The sequence below is a fragment of the Buceros rhinoceros genome, unplaced genomic scaffold (genome assembly GCF_000710305.1).
Source record: "Buceros rhinoceros silvestris isolate BGI_N320 unplaced genomic scaffold, ASM71030v1 scaffold21594, whole genome shotgun sequence".
Classification (NCBI taxonomy): domain Eukaryota; kingdom Metazoa; phylum Chordata; class Aves; order Bucerotiformes; family Bucerotidae; genus Buceros; species Buceros rhinoceros.
In genome coordinates, this window is record NW_010406782.1 from 14,035 (window position 1) to 29,125 (window position 15,091).

The 15,091-nt window shown below is 51.8% G+C and overlaps 1 protein-coding gene across 1 annotated transcript in view; it reads right to left on the minus strand.

Moving 5' to 3' along the window:
* Positions 1-11,073, minus strand: part of PIP5K1C (phosphatidylinositol-4-phosphate 5-kinase, type I, gamma) — a gene marked incomplete at its 5' end in the record, with an annotated part of 21,255 nt that extends 10,182 nt beyond the window's left edge. The window contains 9 exons of the mRNA XM_010134258.1: positions 710-758; positions 1,281-1,364; positions 2,514-2,719; positions 3,236-3,535; positions 5,490-5,642; positions 7,535-7,652; positions 8,255-8,385; positions 8,690-8,776; positions 11,042-11,073. Of these exons, the coding sequence (XP_010132560.1) occupies positions 710-758; positions 1,281-1,364; positions 2,514-2,719; positions 3,236-3,535; positions 5,490-5,642; positions 7,535-7,652; positions 8,255-8,385; positions 8,690-8,776; positions 11,042-11,073 (1,160 nt within the window). The remainder of the gene's footprint in view (positions 1-709; positions 759-1,280; positions 1,365-2,513; positions 2,720-3,235; positions 3,536-5,489; positions 5,643-7,534; positions 7,653-8,254; positions 8,386-8,689; positions 8,777-11,041) is intronic.
* Between the last annotated feature and the right edge of the window lie 4,018 nt (positions 11,074-15,091).

The window sequence follows — 15,091 nt, forward strand, 5'->3', positions numbered from 1 at the left end:
TCATGATTACTTACCGTGAATTCCTTCTGGCTTTGCTGGCTGACATTCAAAGCGCACCTGGTTACCTTCGCATACGACACGGACACCAGAATTCAGCCAAGGCTCTCCATACACCTCAGATGGTTTGCACTTTTGTTTACAGCACTAAAACCGAAGCTGTCTCTGCCTCTGATGTTCGACTCTGCTACCAGGGCTCTACATCTACCTGCTTCCTTTGTCTTATTATTTCAGGGAAGTTAGGATGTGCAATGTGGAAAAACAGTTTCCACATCCAAGGTTGTTGTTTTGTAAACATGCACCTGGCTGTGAGGGGAGACAAGGCAACAGGGAGGCACTGACAGGGATTTACTAACAAACAGCTCACTGGAGTGGAAACCCAGCTGCCAAGGAGCAAACATGGGGCTCCTCGACACACACGACATGTACATGCCGTGTGCGTCCAGCTCCTGGTATCCGGGGAGGAGGGAGCAGAGGGAGGCTGGTAGCACGATGGCTAAAGGTGGAGTGAGCAAGAAAACCTGACTGGGGCCAAACGGCACTCCCTCGCTGTGGAGACCTAAGAGGCAGGAGGCTGCTCCTCCTGTCAGCTTCCACTGTGCCAGTTCAGGCACTATAAATAGCAAGATAATCGCACCGACAGCACGAAGGAAGCCAAGGCAGGTAATCCTGCCGAGGCCCGGACAATTCCTGCCCCTGTACAGGCACTCACCCCGTCATGGACAAGAGCCTTCCAGGTATGTTCTAGCTTCTTGATGAACCTAATTTCAGGGGAGAATGGAGAGAAAAGACAGACAGGTTCAGGCAGGTACTGTAGATCTAAGCCACCTTTGACACCCCACACAGGAGCGATCACTAAGTGGCTGATGCTGAAGCTACACCCCTTCACCCGAAGTGAACAACCCCCCAGCTGAGAGAGGCTGGCTGAGCACCCCGACATCTCTGCAGCCAGGCCAGGACCGCTGGGGAGCCCCACAGGGGAGGAGGAGCTGGGCTGGAAGAGGGGCAGAAAACCACCTGCCTTCCCTGGAGATATGCTACCTGTCCTCGGCAGCGAGACAGGAAACTCCTTTGTGAGCAACTCATCCCATCTCAGAAAAAGGGCTCCATGTCACCCACTCTTCTAAGGACAGGATAAAAACCGACAGCCCCCGACAGCCGGCGTTAGGCAGCCTGCCTACTCGTTATCAAACTCCTCAGGAGAGGAGAATCTTCCTGCCTTAATTCAGTGTTAGAATAGATGTTAACACACTCAAAGGACAGTCAGCTGCCAAGTTACCTACCTGTACGACTGAAGGATGTCTATTATTCCTACATGTAGCAGGAGACGCTCTCCTTTGCCGTTCACTGCTGGGATTCCTCCCATCCTGCAGGGAAAACACCACTTCAGCGAGCGCAGCCCTTCACAGAGCAGCTGTAACACCCCGAGACCTGGGAAGAGGTGGACGGCAGCACCGAAGAGGGGTCTGATGTGGTCAGACAACGCAAATCCTGCCAAGTCATTTTGTGCACAACCATGGGAAGTCTCCTGCTGACCCTGGCCACCTCACACAAGGTGGCCCCAGGGCTACAGGCTGCCTGGATCGCTGAACACCAACTGTCAGGATACGACCCGTGTTGTGTGGCAACACTTCTGCCAGGGCCAGAAACCACCACATCACTTTTCCTTAGCTACAGGACATTTTATTCTGGGGATCAGATGATTCAGCAGGTCAGCATGAGCTTATTAGGGCAGGAAACCTTGTGGGACAAGGGTAGTTCCAGTCCCTTCCACACTAGTGTCAACCCTGCCAAAGGTGCAGCAGTCAGCAGAGCCACAAAAGCACGCAGGTACCAGGCAGGCCATTGCAATTCATGGTGCTGCTTGAAAGAATGGAAACACCAAAGTATTATCCCAGCTCCACCGTGACTGATCGACCCATCAAAACTGGAGCAGCTGGTTTCAGACAGTGACAAACAGCAAACTCCACTGTTTATTGGTGAGTTTGGTCCACAGAGGCTGTGAGACAGTCACGAGGGCCACCTGCAGCCCAAGAGCCATAGCTCGTGCCCAGCACAGGACAGGTTTGGGGCAGTCCCCCACAACCCACAGCTCTACCAGTTACACCAGCACTTGGAGACACTGCTGTTTGCTAACGGCACTGGGATGGCCCCAGGGTACTGTCAGGAGGGATGAAGAGCAAACTCCCGGCTCCTGGGGACAGGCTGATCCCTACTCCCTCTCCATTGTTTGGATGCTGAGCTAGAACTGAGCCCGCTTCTCCTCCCCAGAGCACAGGTGGATGTTTAAAGGCTGCTACGGCAGTGACAGACTGGCCTGAGAAGAGATCGCTGCGAGGCTGGAGTCTTACAGAACTATTCCCCACCCCAGCGTCCCCCTTCCACCCCACTGCTTTACCGGCAGCAGCACTGTAACCCCCAGGAGAGCTGCTCACATGGGCCTCAGCAGGGATTTACTACCCGAGGCTCCTCCTCCATCCCTCCCAGCAGCGCAAACAAACCAGGTTTTCACCTACGTGTCGTCTGTATCGATGGACTCGCCCCGGGCAGCCCCACCCTGGATGGACTCCATGGCTGTGGAGTAAAGTGCCTTCTGCCCCACGGGCCGCTTCTCATCCGACGTGCTGTGGGCTCCCTCGGACTGCCGCTCCCGCTCTTGCTGGTCTATGTTGTGAACCCCGAGCAGGAGGCTGTAGTCCATGATTTTGAAACTTTCCAACACCTAGAGGTTAGGATTGAGTTTAAGAACAAAGACAACAGGACAGGAGCTCAACACAGCACAGATCCCAAAGCCCGGAACAGCCCCTCCTCACGCCTGGCATCAACTCCCTCACCAGAGCTTGGATGTTTCTGGATCAATAGCCATCTCTGGACTTGATTGGACAGAGTTTGGCCACCCCACAATCAACCCAAAGGGCTGACGGCTTGCAAATAACACTGTGGCACCACGCAGCTGCTGCACACTCTTACAGGGAAAATGTATTTAGTCCCAACAGCCCAGCTGCCCAAGGAGCAGCCTGCCGGGATTCCATGCAGTGGGCAAAGGAACGCAGCGTTAGTCACCAGAGCCCGCCAGAGACTGAACTTCACGGCTTTGCTTTCAGGGTAAAGAACAGGAGAAGGGATTTATCCTGCTCTGGAGCGAGCAGATTAGCAAGGTTCTCAATCACCTGCTCTCCCTCCTGCTCGAGAGCCACAGAACTTCTTCAACCTGCTCCCCAAGTTGCCCTGTCCTTACCAGGCAGTCTCGTTGCAGTGTTTTCACCAACGCGCTGAAGGTGTCTGCGTCCAGCATGAGGCCCTCGGGCATGTCCTGTATGAAGTCTAGATCCTTGTACGTAGGGCTGGATTTTTCTTTTTCCTTCTTGGATGCCCGGCGTTTATAGGTTGAACCTTTCAGGTCAAATTTCAGGTGCATCTTCACCACGCGAGGCAGAATGTTGTTCATCACGACCACGCGGATGTTTTTGCCCCCTGATTGCACGCAGTACAGTCCATAAAACTTCGGCAGCAGCGTCCGTGGGTTCTGGTTCAGGTTCTGCAGTGGGGTCAGGAAAAGAGCATGGGGAAAAGGTCGTTCTGGTGGAAGACTCCTGCTGTGTTCAACACAAAGCACGTAACAGCTCTTGGAGCAGCCAGACTGGGGGCTCCTCACCCGGAGATTTTCCAAACTTTACACAAGAGCTTGCTGCACATGTCTGAAACTCCCACATTTCAGTGGCTTTGGGGCCTGAACACACCCCTCTGCCCTGAACACAGAGAATGAGATGTTCAGCAGTCCCTGGGCAAATAACCAACTCCAGAAATTCCCCGCTTTCCCTATCAACAGCAGCTAAAAAAGGGAAACCAAGCTGGAAGGAAATAAACACAATAAGCAGGAACTTCGAGATAAAAATAACAGCTCTTCATCTCTTCAGCAGTGTGGAAATCAAGAGCCATTCTCGGGCCCAGAATAAACCAGGGACAGGGTGTTTTTGTAAAAATAACAACCTAAGTTTTCTCCTCCTTATTCCAGCGTTGCTTTATAAGCCACGGTTGAGCGGCGAGCACGGATATCCTGCTCTGGTATCATGCCCCTTTCTGAGGCCGCAGTATTATTAGGAATGACATGACAGGCATGATTCGCTTGTTCAGCTTTGGGGAAGTTCGGGAAGGAAACAGAACATCTCCCCACGCTAGGAAAGAAAGGAGAGACCTGACAGCTGCTGACGGACGGCAGAAGCATGACTGCATTAAAATTTTACGCCCCTGCTCATCTCACCTGCCTGGGCACACGGTTGAGCCCTGTGAGAGCGCCGCTCAACGTGGGGCGAGCTACAAGCAACAAAGGCAGGCAAGACCCAGCACAAACAGCACTCGCCCAGATTTAAAGTAACTCGGGATGGAACCACTCTGCTTCCTTTCCATGGACTCCTTTTTCCCCAGACGGGTTTCCCAAGAAGAGCAGGGAGATCACGAGGGAGCACTGCAGTAACCCTCAAACACTGGCACACTACAATGAGCAGCATGAACTCTGCGCCAGGCAGGTAAGCGCCGGGTCATTCACGACACCGACTGCTTGCCAGGACAACTGCAAATTCGGGACAACAGCACAACTCCACTCCTGTTCAAACCCTCTCCACTGGATTCACCTCCCACACCAGCTTTCCAGGAAAGCTCCTCATGCCCAGGACCTTGACTGTCACTTCCAAGAGCAAGCAACTGGCTGTCAGTTCTACACAGAGCCCCAAGGCCTTCCTCTCACTGTCATCACCTTCTCCTTGGCATCTCCACAGCAAACAAAGCCTGGGTGGTTCTACCTGGACTTCAGTGCCCTCATCCGTAGAGCTGGACCCTTCCCTGCAGGTAGGCAGGGAGGCAGCTCCTGGTTTATACACCAAAACAGCAGGTTTGGCTCCGAATCAGCACTTGTCCCCATGTGCAGGTCTGCTGGGTCTCCACATACTGCCTGGCTAGCCCTGAGGTTTAGGCAACAGCTATCTGCAGAGACTGGCTGCGCAAAGCTGGCTGGTACCACGGGAGTCCTTCGCTTGCGGCCAGCAGGAGCCGGCTTGAGCAGCAACTGCCTTCAGAGTAACACTCTGAAACAGCAGGCAGGGGAGACAGGCAGGGACAGCAGTGGCTTCCCCACCAAACCACGGCGGATGCGTTACTGCAATCAACAGCCACCCCCAGAGCCAGACTGAGGCAGCGGAGAGGAACAAACGGAAAAGGACACCCAGAAACACACATCTGGGAAGCCACTTTCAGGACAGAACATACCTACGAGCTATGGCACCATTATCTGCCTCAAGTTTACTCAGAGTTTGCAAATAATTGGCAGTATTTGTGCTTCTGGGCCTGCCTTTGTGACACACTGTTAACACCATCCCTGGCACAGGGCGGGCAGGACACGACAAAGCCAGGGGGAGGACATGCCCTGTGCCATGCTTTGGCCAGACAAGCCGATACGACAAACGCAGGTGGAGTCCAAGGTGGTGGGTGATACACACCATGTAGTAGCCAGGAAGGAGCTTCTGCAGGAATTCAGCTTCCTTGTGCATCACAGTTTTTATGATGAATTCATCGTCGCTGGTGACATAGAAGAGGGAGCCGCTGGCACCAGGGTTCGACAGCTCAATCAGAGGGTCGTTACATAATGAATACTAGGGAGGAAAAGAAAAAAATATGATGTTTTTAGGCCCCCCTCACTGCACACTGAGTTCTACGCCCTCGAGGGCTTTCCCCAGCAGGCATCTCCCTGTGAGATTAAGGGGTAGCAGAGCTTAAGTGAGAACCATTTTCATTATATGTTCGGTCTAAGCAGCAAAGCTGCTGGACAAATATCAATTAGAGACTGCGATTACAGCTCAGAGCACCCCAACTGCTCAGAATCAAGTCAGTCGTCCGCTGTCAGTATCATCCAGGCTTTGTAATGACATCTTATCTTTTCCCATTGTGCGCGTATGACATTTAGGCTTCTTTCAGCACATTACTGCAAGTGCAGAGAGAAAAATGGGATGTTAAGAGACATGACAGTCTGCTCAGGGTACGTGTCACCGGGCTGGAGGGAGCCCAAAGCACTGGCTGTTCTCAACAGCCTTCTCGGGCCTCGGGCTCCCCTGTTACAGAGGACTTTTACAGCCACATTCACCCCCTCAGTCCTGTTAGAAACACACAAGAAGTGTCCACACAAGAGGAGCGATCAGCGCTGGGTAAGTGCAGCAAAGGGGGCTGCGCTGGGGATGGAACTGGGAGGCCACTTCTAGCCATCAGCATGCCATCAGTGGGTCCTCCAACCAGGACGTGCCAGCAGCAGGAAGAAAAGGCAGAAGAAAGCGCATGTGCGCTGTGCAGCTGGGTACCAACCCCAGGGGAACCGTGCAGGTGGGTGGGTTCCGGGCAGCATCGCGTCAGAGCTGCCAGAGCAAGAGGTGACATGGGGAGAGAGAGGAAAGGTACGTAAGGGACATAATCAGAGCAATAAATCAAATGCTCATCATTACGTACTTTCAGCCCTGCACAGATTAATGATCCAAGACTTTATCAAGTTAATTATCTCATGCATAATTAAAGGCATTCGCTGCTATGGCAGGCAAGAGAGAATCAGGGGAAGCAGAAGCTACAAATCAGAGCTGTGACCTTTGCAGCTGAGGCAGGCTCTTTGCCTCACCCACGTTTTGAACCACTCATCAAATCAGCCAGCGTTCTCTTGGATGGCACAGATGGGGACCACCGTTACTGTCAAAATGTGCAACGGCACAGATTTGTTCCGCTGTTCAGCCACAATTACCCCCATCTACAGCTGAAGGCAGGAAAAAAGGGCTGTTAAAAAGGGGGAGGGCATGCGCTCGTTTGGGTGTGTTTGTTCCTGTCCCTGCTTCAACAAACGACCTTTTCTAAAGAGCAGGACATCACAGACTGCAAGGACCACATCCAGCCTCAGTGTACTCCAAGCCCCGAGAGTTTGTGCTACGAGGTATTTTAAACCCAGCCTTTCCAGCTCTGAGCGGCTTTCCGAGCAGAACAAGCTCCATTTATGCGCTCTTTGTAAGATGATTCAAATAACTACGTTCACAGAGCTCTCGAGTGAGGACACAAGGAAAAATTCCCATCTTTGTCCTCAGAGCCCCAGGGGACATTACAGGGTTGCACCCAGCAGAACAAGACTGCTTTTGCTGGTAAGCACAGCAAGTTATCGTCACCACCAACAGAGGGGGAACCCCATCACCCAGCTCACGCAGCACATCCTGCGTGCAGCCCGTCTCCTCTGCCCTGGTGCAAGCAGGCAGCTACTCCTTAGCAAAGGAGGACTTGGGCTGAGTGGTGCTGGTCTGGCTGGGACCGTGACTGGGTCTCCTCCAAAACTGCACCGAGTCCCTAAATCGACAGACTGGTCCCACTCCTTGCTGGGATCAGAACGATTCCTCAACTCTTTTCTGTCCCTTTCAGGCAAGAATTGCTGACAGCCATGCTTCTAGGGGCAAATTTCTTGTGTCACTATAGCCCATCTCAAATAAAGGAGGAAAAGCAGAGAAATCCAAGAAGACAGCCATACCAAATAGTCATCTGGACGAATCCCAAAGAGTTCTCGGAAGTACCGAAAAGCCACCGGTGCATAGGTCTTGAACCTGAAGTCTGCGTAGTGGTGAGCTGGGGTGAGGTTACTTCCTTCACTGCAGAGAACAGATGTTACATGAGCAGGGCCTCTGTGGCACCGTTTGCCAGATCTGTGCGGCCACGTCAAGGCTACTGTGTGTTTAAGATGAACTGAGCCTTGCGAAAAGACATCTTAGGAACAATAACAACAAGTATCTTTTTCTGTGGCAGGACAACAGGGAAACAGGTTTTAAATTATCTGCCAAAATCTATTTCCAAGGAGCGCAAGGAACAACCACCTGCCAAGCAGAATATATTCACACAGAGAACACAGCTTTTCTGAGCTTTGTTTATTCACAGAGTTGAAAAGCTCCCAGAATGAGTTTCTTCTGTCTCAAACACGGTATAATTTCATGGAAGAAATTCCAGACAGAGAGGGAGCAAGAAAAGGCAACAAGCTCAAGTGCGCAGTACTGCATCTTAGGCTGTACCTCCCTGCAAGGCAGTGTGCCGCAGCATCCAGTGCCTCCCACAGTTCTATTTGTATGTAATGGATATTTACAACATTCAGAGCATCTAACTCTCATCTAAAGACAGATGGAAGCTCTCTTGAAAAAAAAATTAGTGAGAGGAAAAGAAAGAGCTCATTGATTTCTTTTGTCTCCCCTGAGTTCTTTACCTCGGGAAAAAAATGCTCTCCACCACGTAGAAGTCCTGCATCAGGACATCTCTCTCTGGCTTGGAGCTCAGATTGCCGACAGTGTATCCGATGCCGAGCTGGATGGCCCCCCTCAGAGTGGATGAGGTGGTCTGGCAGGAAGGACAGAGCAGTCAGCCAGCATTTCACAGCAGATGACCGCACTAGCACCCCCTCTATTACCATACAGTCACGTCTATGATTTCTACGAGGTCACCTCAGGCACCAGATACCACTAGACAAGTTCGACCAGCTGCTGGAGATGGATTAAGGCTTCCAGGTTTGCCGTTGGCAAGATTATGCAGTACAAGGGCGCTGGGTAAACTCTCAATCAGACTGGTAGCTATTGGACCCCAAGTCCCCTCCTCAGCCTGTCACCTGCACACAGTGGCCACTCCTCACCCCTCAAAACCAAACCTTTTTGTAGGTGGTTTCCCCAGAAGCATCCACGCCTCGATGACCTATCTTCTTCCCTTGGCCAGGCTGTCCCGCTAGCGACAGCCCCTGCAAAGAACGAGCATGGTGGTAGCCCAGAGCAGCAGCTGACCCGGCTGACACGAACAAGCGGAGCAGCACAGGCACAACCACACCATCACGCCTGTGAAGGACAGAGGCGTCACTCTCCACCACTGGAGAGAAGTCTGCAGAGTGCAAACAGGAGTCATCAGCACCAGGATGCTTTAAACCAGGCCGTTTGAATTATACATCCCTCCCTCAAGACAAGTCCAAACACCCAGCCAGTCCAGCTGACATGCTCTGTGCTAACTGGGCAGACCCCGCAGCAGATGCTGGGATCAGGCGAGCTCTGCCTGTTTCCCAGCTGCCAAGACTCCCCTGTTGCTTGACTGCGGTTTCTCGCTGATATAAAATAGAGATGTATCAAATCAAACAGCAAGAGAGGTTTATTCTTAAAACCCTGTGCCCTCAGGTGTTGTACCAGAACCTCGTGCTTCACTGGAAAAATAAGAGACAGATAACAGCGAGGACACCCTCATTCCTGCCTTCACAGGGAGATAATCCCTTCGAGCAAGATCTCATTTGTTTACAGCTCAAAGGACCAGCCCACCCAGAGCGAGCTGCAGGAACAGCTCTTGCTGAAGTTTTGCAGAATTTACAGAGGCACCAGCGGGCTGCCAGCACTTCAGAGAGAGAGCCAACCTGCTGCTACCCGAGGCTCCTCCTCTGACTCTGCCCAGGTACTTTTTAGCCGATCCAGAAGGGAGCGGACTGGGGCTGCACCCTTTGACAGGCCAGTATAACACATCTAGTGAAATCCGAGTCAGCTCCCTTTGCAGGCAGAGGGGCCTCTGTCCCCTACCATGGGGGGACGTCACCCTGTCCCCCAGCTCTCCCCACCCCGCAGACTGCAGAGGCCTCCAGATAGCCAGAGCTGCTGGTGAGCCACTGGCGGCACCGAGGGGTTTATTACGCTAAAGAACAGCTTTGGGTGCTCCTTTAAGCAGTGTGCAGAGAGATCCAAGGTCGTTTCCAAGCGACACTATTACCCCTTCTCTCTCTCGAGTGCTGCACAGACCTATCTCTCAGATCTGATGTCCACAGCAGACAGTGTATAATTTTGTTCAGACTACAGAAGCTCTTTGTGGTTTAGCTTTTAATCAAGAGCTCGCAGCTATTCCTGGTCAAACTGCTTGTTCTTCTGGTACTACGGGGCAGTCTGATCTCTCCCTCAAAGATCTTCTTTCCTCCTCCCTTCTGAACCCTCTGCACAGACATCTTGCTGCCGAGCACCCCTCTTCCGAGCAGGTGCAGTTAGTGGAACGGTCTATCCTTCCTTTGCTGGATCCTATCACACACCAGCTCAAGCTGTATCGTCCTGCCTCCCCACACGGCTCATCATCATCCTCTAACAGCGACTGACAGACACGGGCATTGGTTAAGAGGCTGCCGCTGTATGAACCACAGCAGCAAGAGGCTCTTCTGCAGCCTCTCGCTCTACCTGTGACTGGTTCCAGGGCAAGAAGAAGTGAGAGAGGCTGGCTGTGCACTGGACAAAGCAATCAACTTGCAGAGAAGTTGAGCTTCCTACTATGCCTATTTCTGGGGAGGCAAAAAAGAATCAAGTGTCACATTCCTGGCAGTTCAACGGGAAGATTTTCACAGAATCACAGAATTTTGCTGTTCGCATATACAAATGCTCATCCTCCCAGGGGAGTGAAGGGGTATGTCAGAAAATTAGATCAGACAAAAATCATTTGAACATGATGCCCTAAACCAAGAGTGTGGGCTTCAGGGAACAGCTCTCAGGCACAGATCCTCCCACTAGATTCCCTGCTGCCAACTGTGAAGAGTTTTGCTCCAGAAGGTAACAGTGATTCAGCAACCTGCGACCTGGATTACGTGCGAGAGATCAGTCCCTAGAGATGTTCCCCCATTTTATGGCTGGGCAAATTATGGCCTCCTTGACTCACTCCCGGGAGTGGGTGAGACCCAAGGCAGAGCCCCAGAGATGCCCAGTACATGGATCCTCCGTTTATCACCTTCAGGTTTGGCTGGGGAAGAGGTGCCCTCGGCCTCTGACAGATGTCGTGGATCACACAGCCAAAATTGGCCACGCAATGGGCAAAACCCCTTCATGTCCCCTCTGAGGTTGCGGTGATGCCAACACGGGGACTCCAGGAACCTGCCACTAGTTTTCTTTCTCCCAAATAACAGATATCAAATAAATGTATTTTGAAATCCAGCTTTGCTCAAAAAAGGCAGGCAGAAGTGGCTTCTAGAGCTTTGCGTTCTCATGTATCAACACCTCACCTCGGTGACGGGTGCCTTCTTCGGCGCCAGACCTGGGGAGAGAAGGGAAAGGCATCAGTAAAAGTAGAGACATTACAGGGGGAAAAAAAAAACGACAAAAACTCAACAGAAAAACCAACACCAAGAAAATAGCCCTATTCTTTCGTCTTTCAAGCAAGCTGGAAAGCCTCTGCAGCAGCAGGTTTTGCTCGGTTTTCAGTTTCACTGGTGCGGGAGTCTGAGGTTGTAGGGGTCACCCGACCAATTTCATACTCAGAAGCACAAAGATGCACTGTTTCTGCCCAGCAGTTACAGTTCCTAGAGGTTTCAGCAGAGAGTTCTTGTAAATCCCTGCTGCGCCGTAAGGAACAGGCACACGCTCACTGAAGCGTCGGCTACCCACAGAAGCCCAGAGAGACACTTCTGAGTGCTCAGAGGGCACTTCACAAACTGTATTGATAATTGAAGCTATTTATAGAGTCCGATGTCCAAATATGTCACGGAAATGAATGCATCAGTTATCTCCACCTCTGCCTTTGGGAGAAGCTGCCACTGCCCCATTACAGTGAACGGTGGGAAATTGCCTGAAGCTTTTAGATATTCAGTCGGGGCTGGAAATGTGGGCCCAAACCCTGCTCTCACATGAGGCCATCTCCCTGTCCCCCAGCATGAGCCAGGAGCTCCTTATTTTTAGGCAACAGTGAGAAGAGGCTCCTCGGCCGCCAGCCCCATGAGGTGTTCGCTGAAAGCCTCACGCATGGGACCATGAGCTCCAGCCCAGCTGACTCTGGAGAGCCACCACAAGCAAGGACCAAGGGCTGCTGGAGAGGAGCCTTCCAGCCCAGCCCGGCAGCACAACGTCCTCCCCCATGGCAACTCACAGCCTCCCTAACCCCCTTGGCACACAGAGCCCAGTCACAGGGAGGGCCAGGGCCTGCAGAGAACACAAACCCAGCTGGGAGATTTGAGGCTGTCTGCTTCCAGGTACGAGTCTGCCGCTCCTCGCTCCCGGCTGGAGCGTTCCCACAAGCCCAGATCGTTAAGTAACCCCCAATCCTTTAGAAAGGGCTATTTCGCAAGAGCCCACAGAGCAGACCTTGAGAGCTTTGGCTGTGAAGAAGAAAGGCTTTTCCAGGCTCTCAACTTTTCCCCACTTGAGAGAGAAGGGTGCATTGTGCAACCTGCCCGGGCGCAGGTCCTCCCACTCAAGAAGGATCTCTACATGCAAGCTCTCCCCTCTGCGGTGGGGCAGGAGATGTCCAGTCCTCCGGTTGGAGAGCAGGAAAAGTGCCAGAGGATCCAGCCCAACGTCCTGCTGCTTCAGCACCGCCCCCGTTTGGTCCAGGAGAAGCTATGAGGGTTTAGCTGGGTCACTGCTCGACTGCCTCAAATACACACAGTGATGCTTCGGGGCTTGTTCCAAAAGAAGCCTAAGCAAGCAGCTGGGCATAACAGAAGCGTGATGGTCTGCAGATGACAGTAACTCTGTATTTCAGGAAATATTTCAGACACTGGAGGCAATAAAACAAACCCAAGAGCAGCCCCCTTGGTGGTCAACGGGGAGACGAAGCTGCTCTTGATCAGAAGTGCTGAGCTTATCTCACCATCCGGATCTCCGCAAACTGTGGATCCCCCAGTGCAAAACGGGTCTTGTCAAGGGGGTGTTTTGAATGGTCTGCAGCGCAACCCCCCAGCCCCACAGCTCGGCCCGTGTTCCAGAAGCCAGAGTGGCACAGAAAGAACCTCAAGGGGCAAATGCTGCCCCAGACCCAACACGGGAAATTGCTGGACCCTGGCCAGGGAGACTATGATCTCCCTGCCACGGCCACGACCACTGTCCTCCTGCAGTAACCTCTTTTCTGCACTTTGTCACCATTCCAGAGCAGCAGATTATCTTTAATTTTGTGATAATTACCACAAGCCGCTTTCATTCCCAGCTTTTAAGTGTCTGCTGCTGTACATGGACCAAATGTGGAATCAACACCGACTGCCCGAGCAAAGAGAAAGTACCACATGCAAGAAACTGCAATCTCCAGGAGAAATAACGCTTAAGGTAGACAAGAGCATCACCAGCCAAACCTCCCTCCTCACCCCCAAACAAACTGGCTTCATAAAATCAACTTGTGGAAGCATTAATGAAAAAAAATCTTCCCCTGGGTACTCAGTGCCCAGCCCTGGGTTGTGCTCGTCCCAAACACGCTGACAGATGGCCTCACAAAACTGATTTAACTCCAGCTTTGTGGGTCATACAGCCACGAGAGACAGCTCTGGGTTTTGCAGGAACAGGAGCTCTGCTGTGGGAAGTTTCAACGCTTCACGAGCTAACTGAAATGATTCTTACGCAATTTGGTGTCGCTTAGTGAGGGTGCGCTCAGAAATGTGACAAGCGGCTCTGGATGGGGAACCCCAGGATGAAACCCCAGCTTCTGCCCTGCCTCCAGCTTGCTTCTGGGTTTGTAGCGCATTCCATGCACGCTTGACCTGCTGCCTTCAGTTCCTCTTCTCATCTCTGCATGGCTTTGAGCTGACCCTATCCCAACGCCTGAGCTCCTCCGCAGCCTCAGGAACGAATGCTTTGGCTGCAGCGTTCAGCCATTCTCATCTCTCATTTAACATCCATGTTTTCTTCCATCCCTTTATCCACAGCCACAACCGGCTCCTCCATCCCCACCACGACGCTGATACCCCGAGGACAGGGTTGGGTTTACTCCTCTGCCCATTTACTGTCCGACACAGCACGGGACTCTGGAGTTTGAGCAATACCACACCAGAGGAGCATAAACCTCCACAAGAGGAGATAACCCTTGTCCCCTCCTACACGATGTACCACATCAATAAACGGGCGTCCAGTTAAAAACATCATCAAATCTTTGGGCTTAAAAGCAAACTTCATGAAAAGCAGAAAATATTGCCCTCTCTGCAACTTAGAATGAGCTTAAGTGAAAAAAACACAAGTTTCGTTTTTGTGCAGAGAATAAATTTGAAAAACAAATGAAGGAAAAATGCCACTCAGATCTGTCAAAACCAGCTGAGGCAAGTTGATCAGCAAAACCCCTTTTATAAACCCAGAAAGAGCCAGGAGAGGCTTCCATCCCCTGAAAAGGAATTTAAGGAACTTTACAAATACCCAGCAGAAGCCTCGTTTAAGATCTAAGTCATCTTTATGGGATGTCCATACACACACATAAATATTTGTAAATTGTAAGTATTTGATGCTTTATGATGCTCTAGAGAAGTCAAAGCGCGTCTGAGGAATGGGTCGATTTAGCTGGACTCCTTTCCCTGGTCAGAGGCAATGTTGCATCTTTAACTAAAGCCTCACTTTAAGTTGTTGATGAGGAGACACCCAACGTAACTGTGACTAAACCCCCGTTAGAACATCGCCTCCACCTGAGCTGGAGGCTGTTCCAATGCGACCCTTCCAAAACTGCCATTAGCTCTGAACCGGGGCAGCAGCAAGCATCATCAAATGGCTCATTTTAACATCGGGTTCTCCAAAAGTGCTGGGCCAGCAGTTTTCATTTGTTTTGTTGGGGTTTTTTTATTTGTTCGTTGTTTTTAAGCTACTGAGCTGACAGCAGCCTTCCCCAAATTGACATTCAATACTAACCCAGCAGAACCTGCCAGAAAGCTGTGAAATTCTGACAAGTCATAGGCAGTCTGGGTCTCATTTTACACTTATTCGATCGAGAACAAGATGACGTGACACACCTGAGCAACCCATTTTGATGATAAAGAGGAGGCGAAGACAGCAACCGGGAAGCTACAATTTATGGGTCGATCAGACTGCTCTGCCTGGTCGATGCGTTGCGTGCAACAGCATCACGAAACAGAGCTAAGAGACGAGCTGTGAAAGCTGACGGCTGAGCACGTGTGGCAGATGTGCTGGAGTCGAAATACAGAGAGAAAGGCTGGAAATGAAACGCATCCATCAAGAGAGGCAGCAGTTCCTTCCTGCCAGGGACTGCTGAGAAAGGAGGGGGTGGCGGGAGGCGATTCAGAGAAGATGCCAGCAAAGGCGCCTGGGCTGGGCAGCAGCATCTGGGCCAGCGCAGCAGCCCGCCGCGGCTC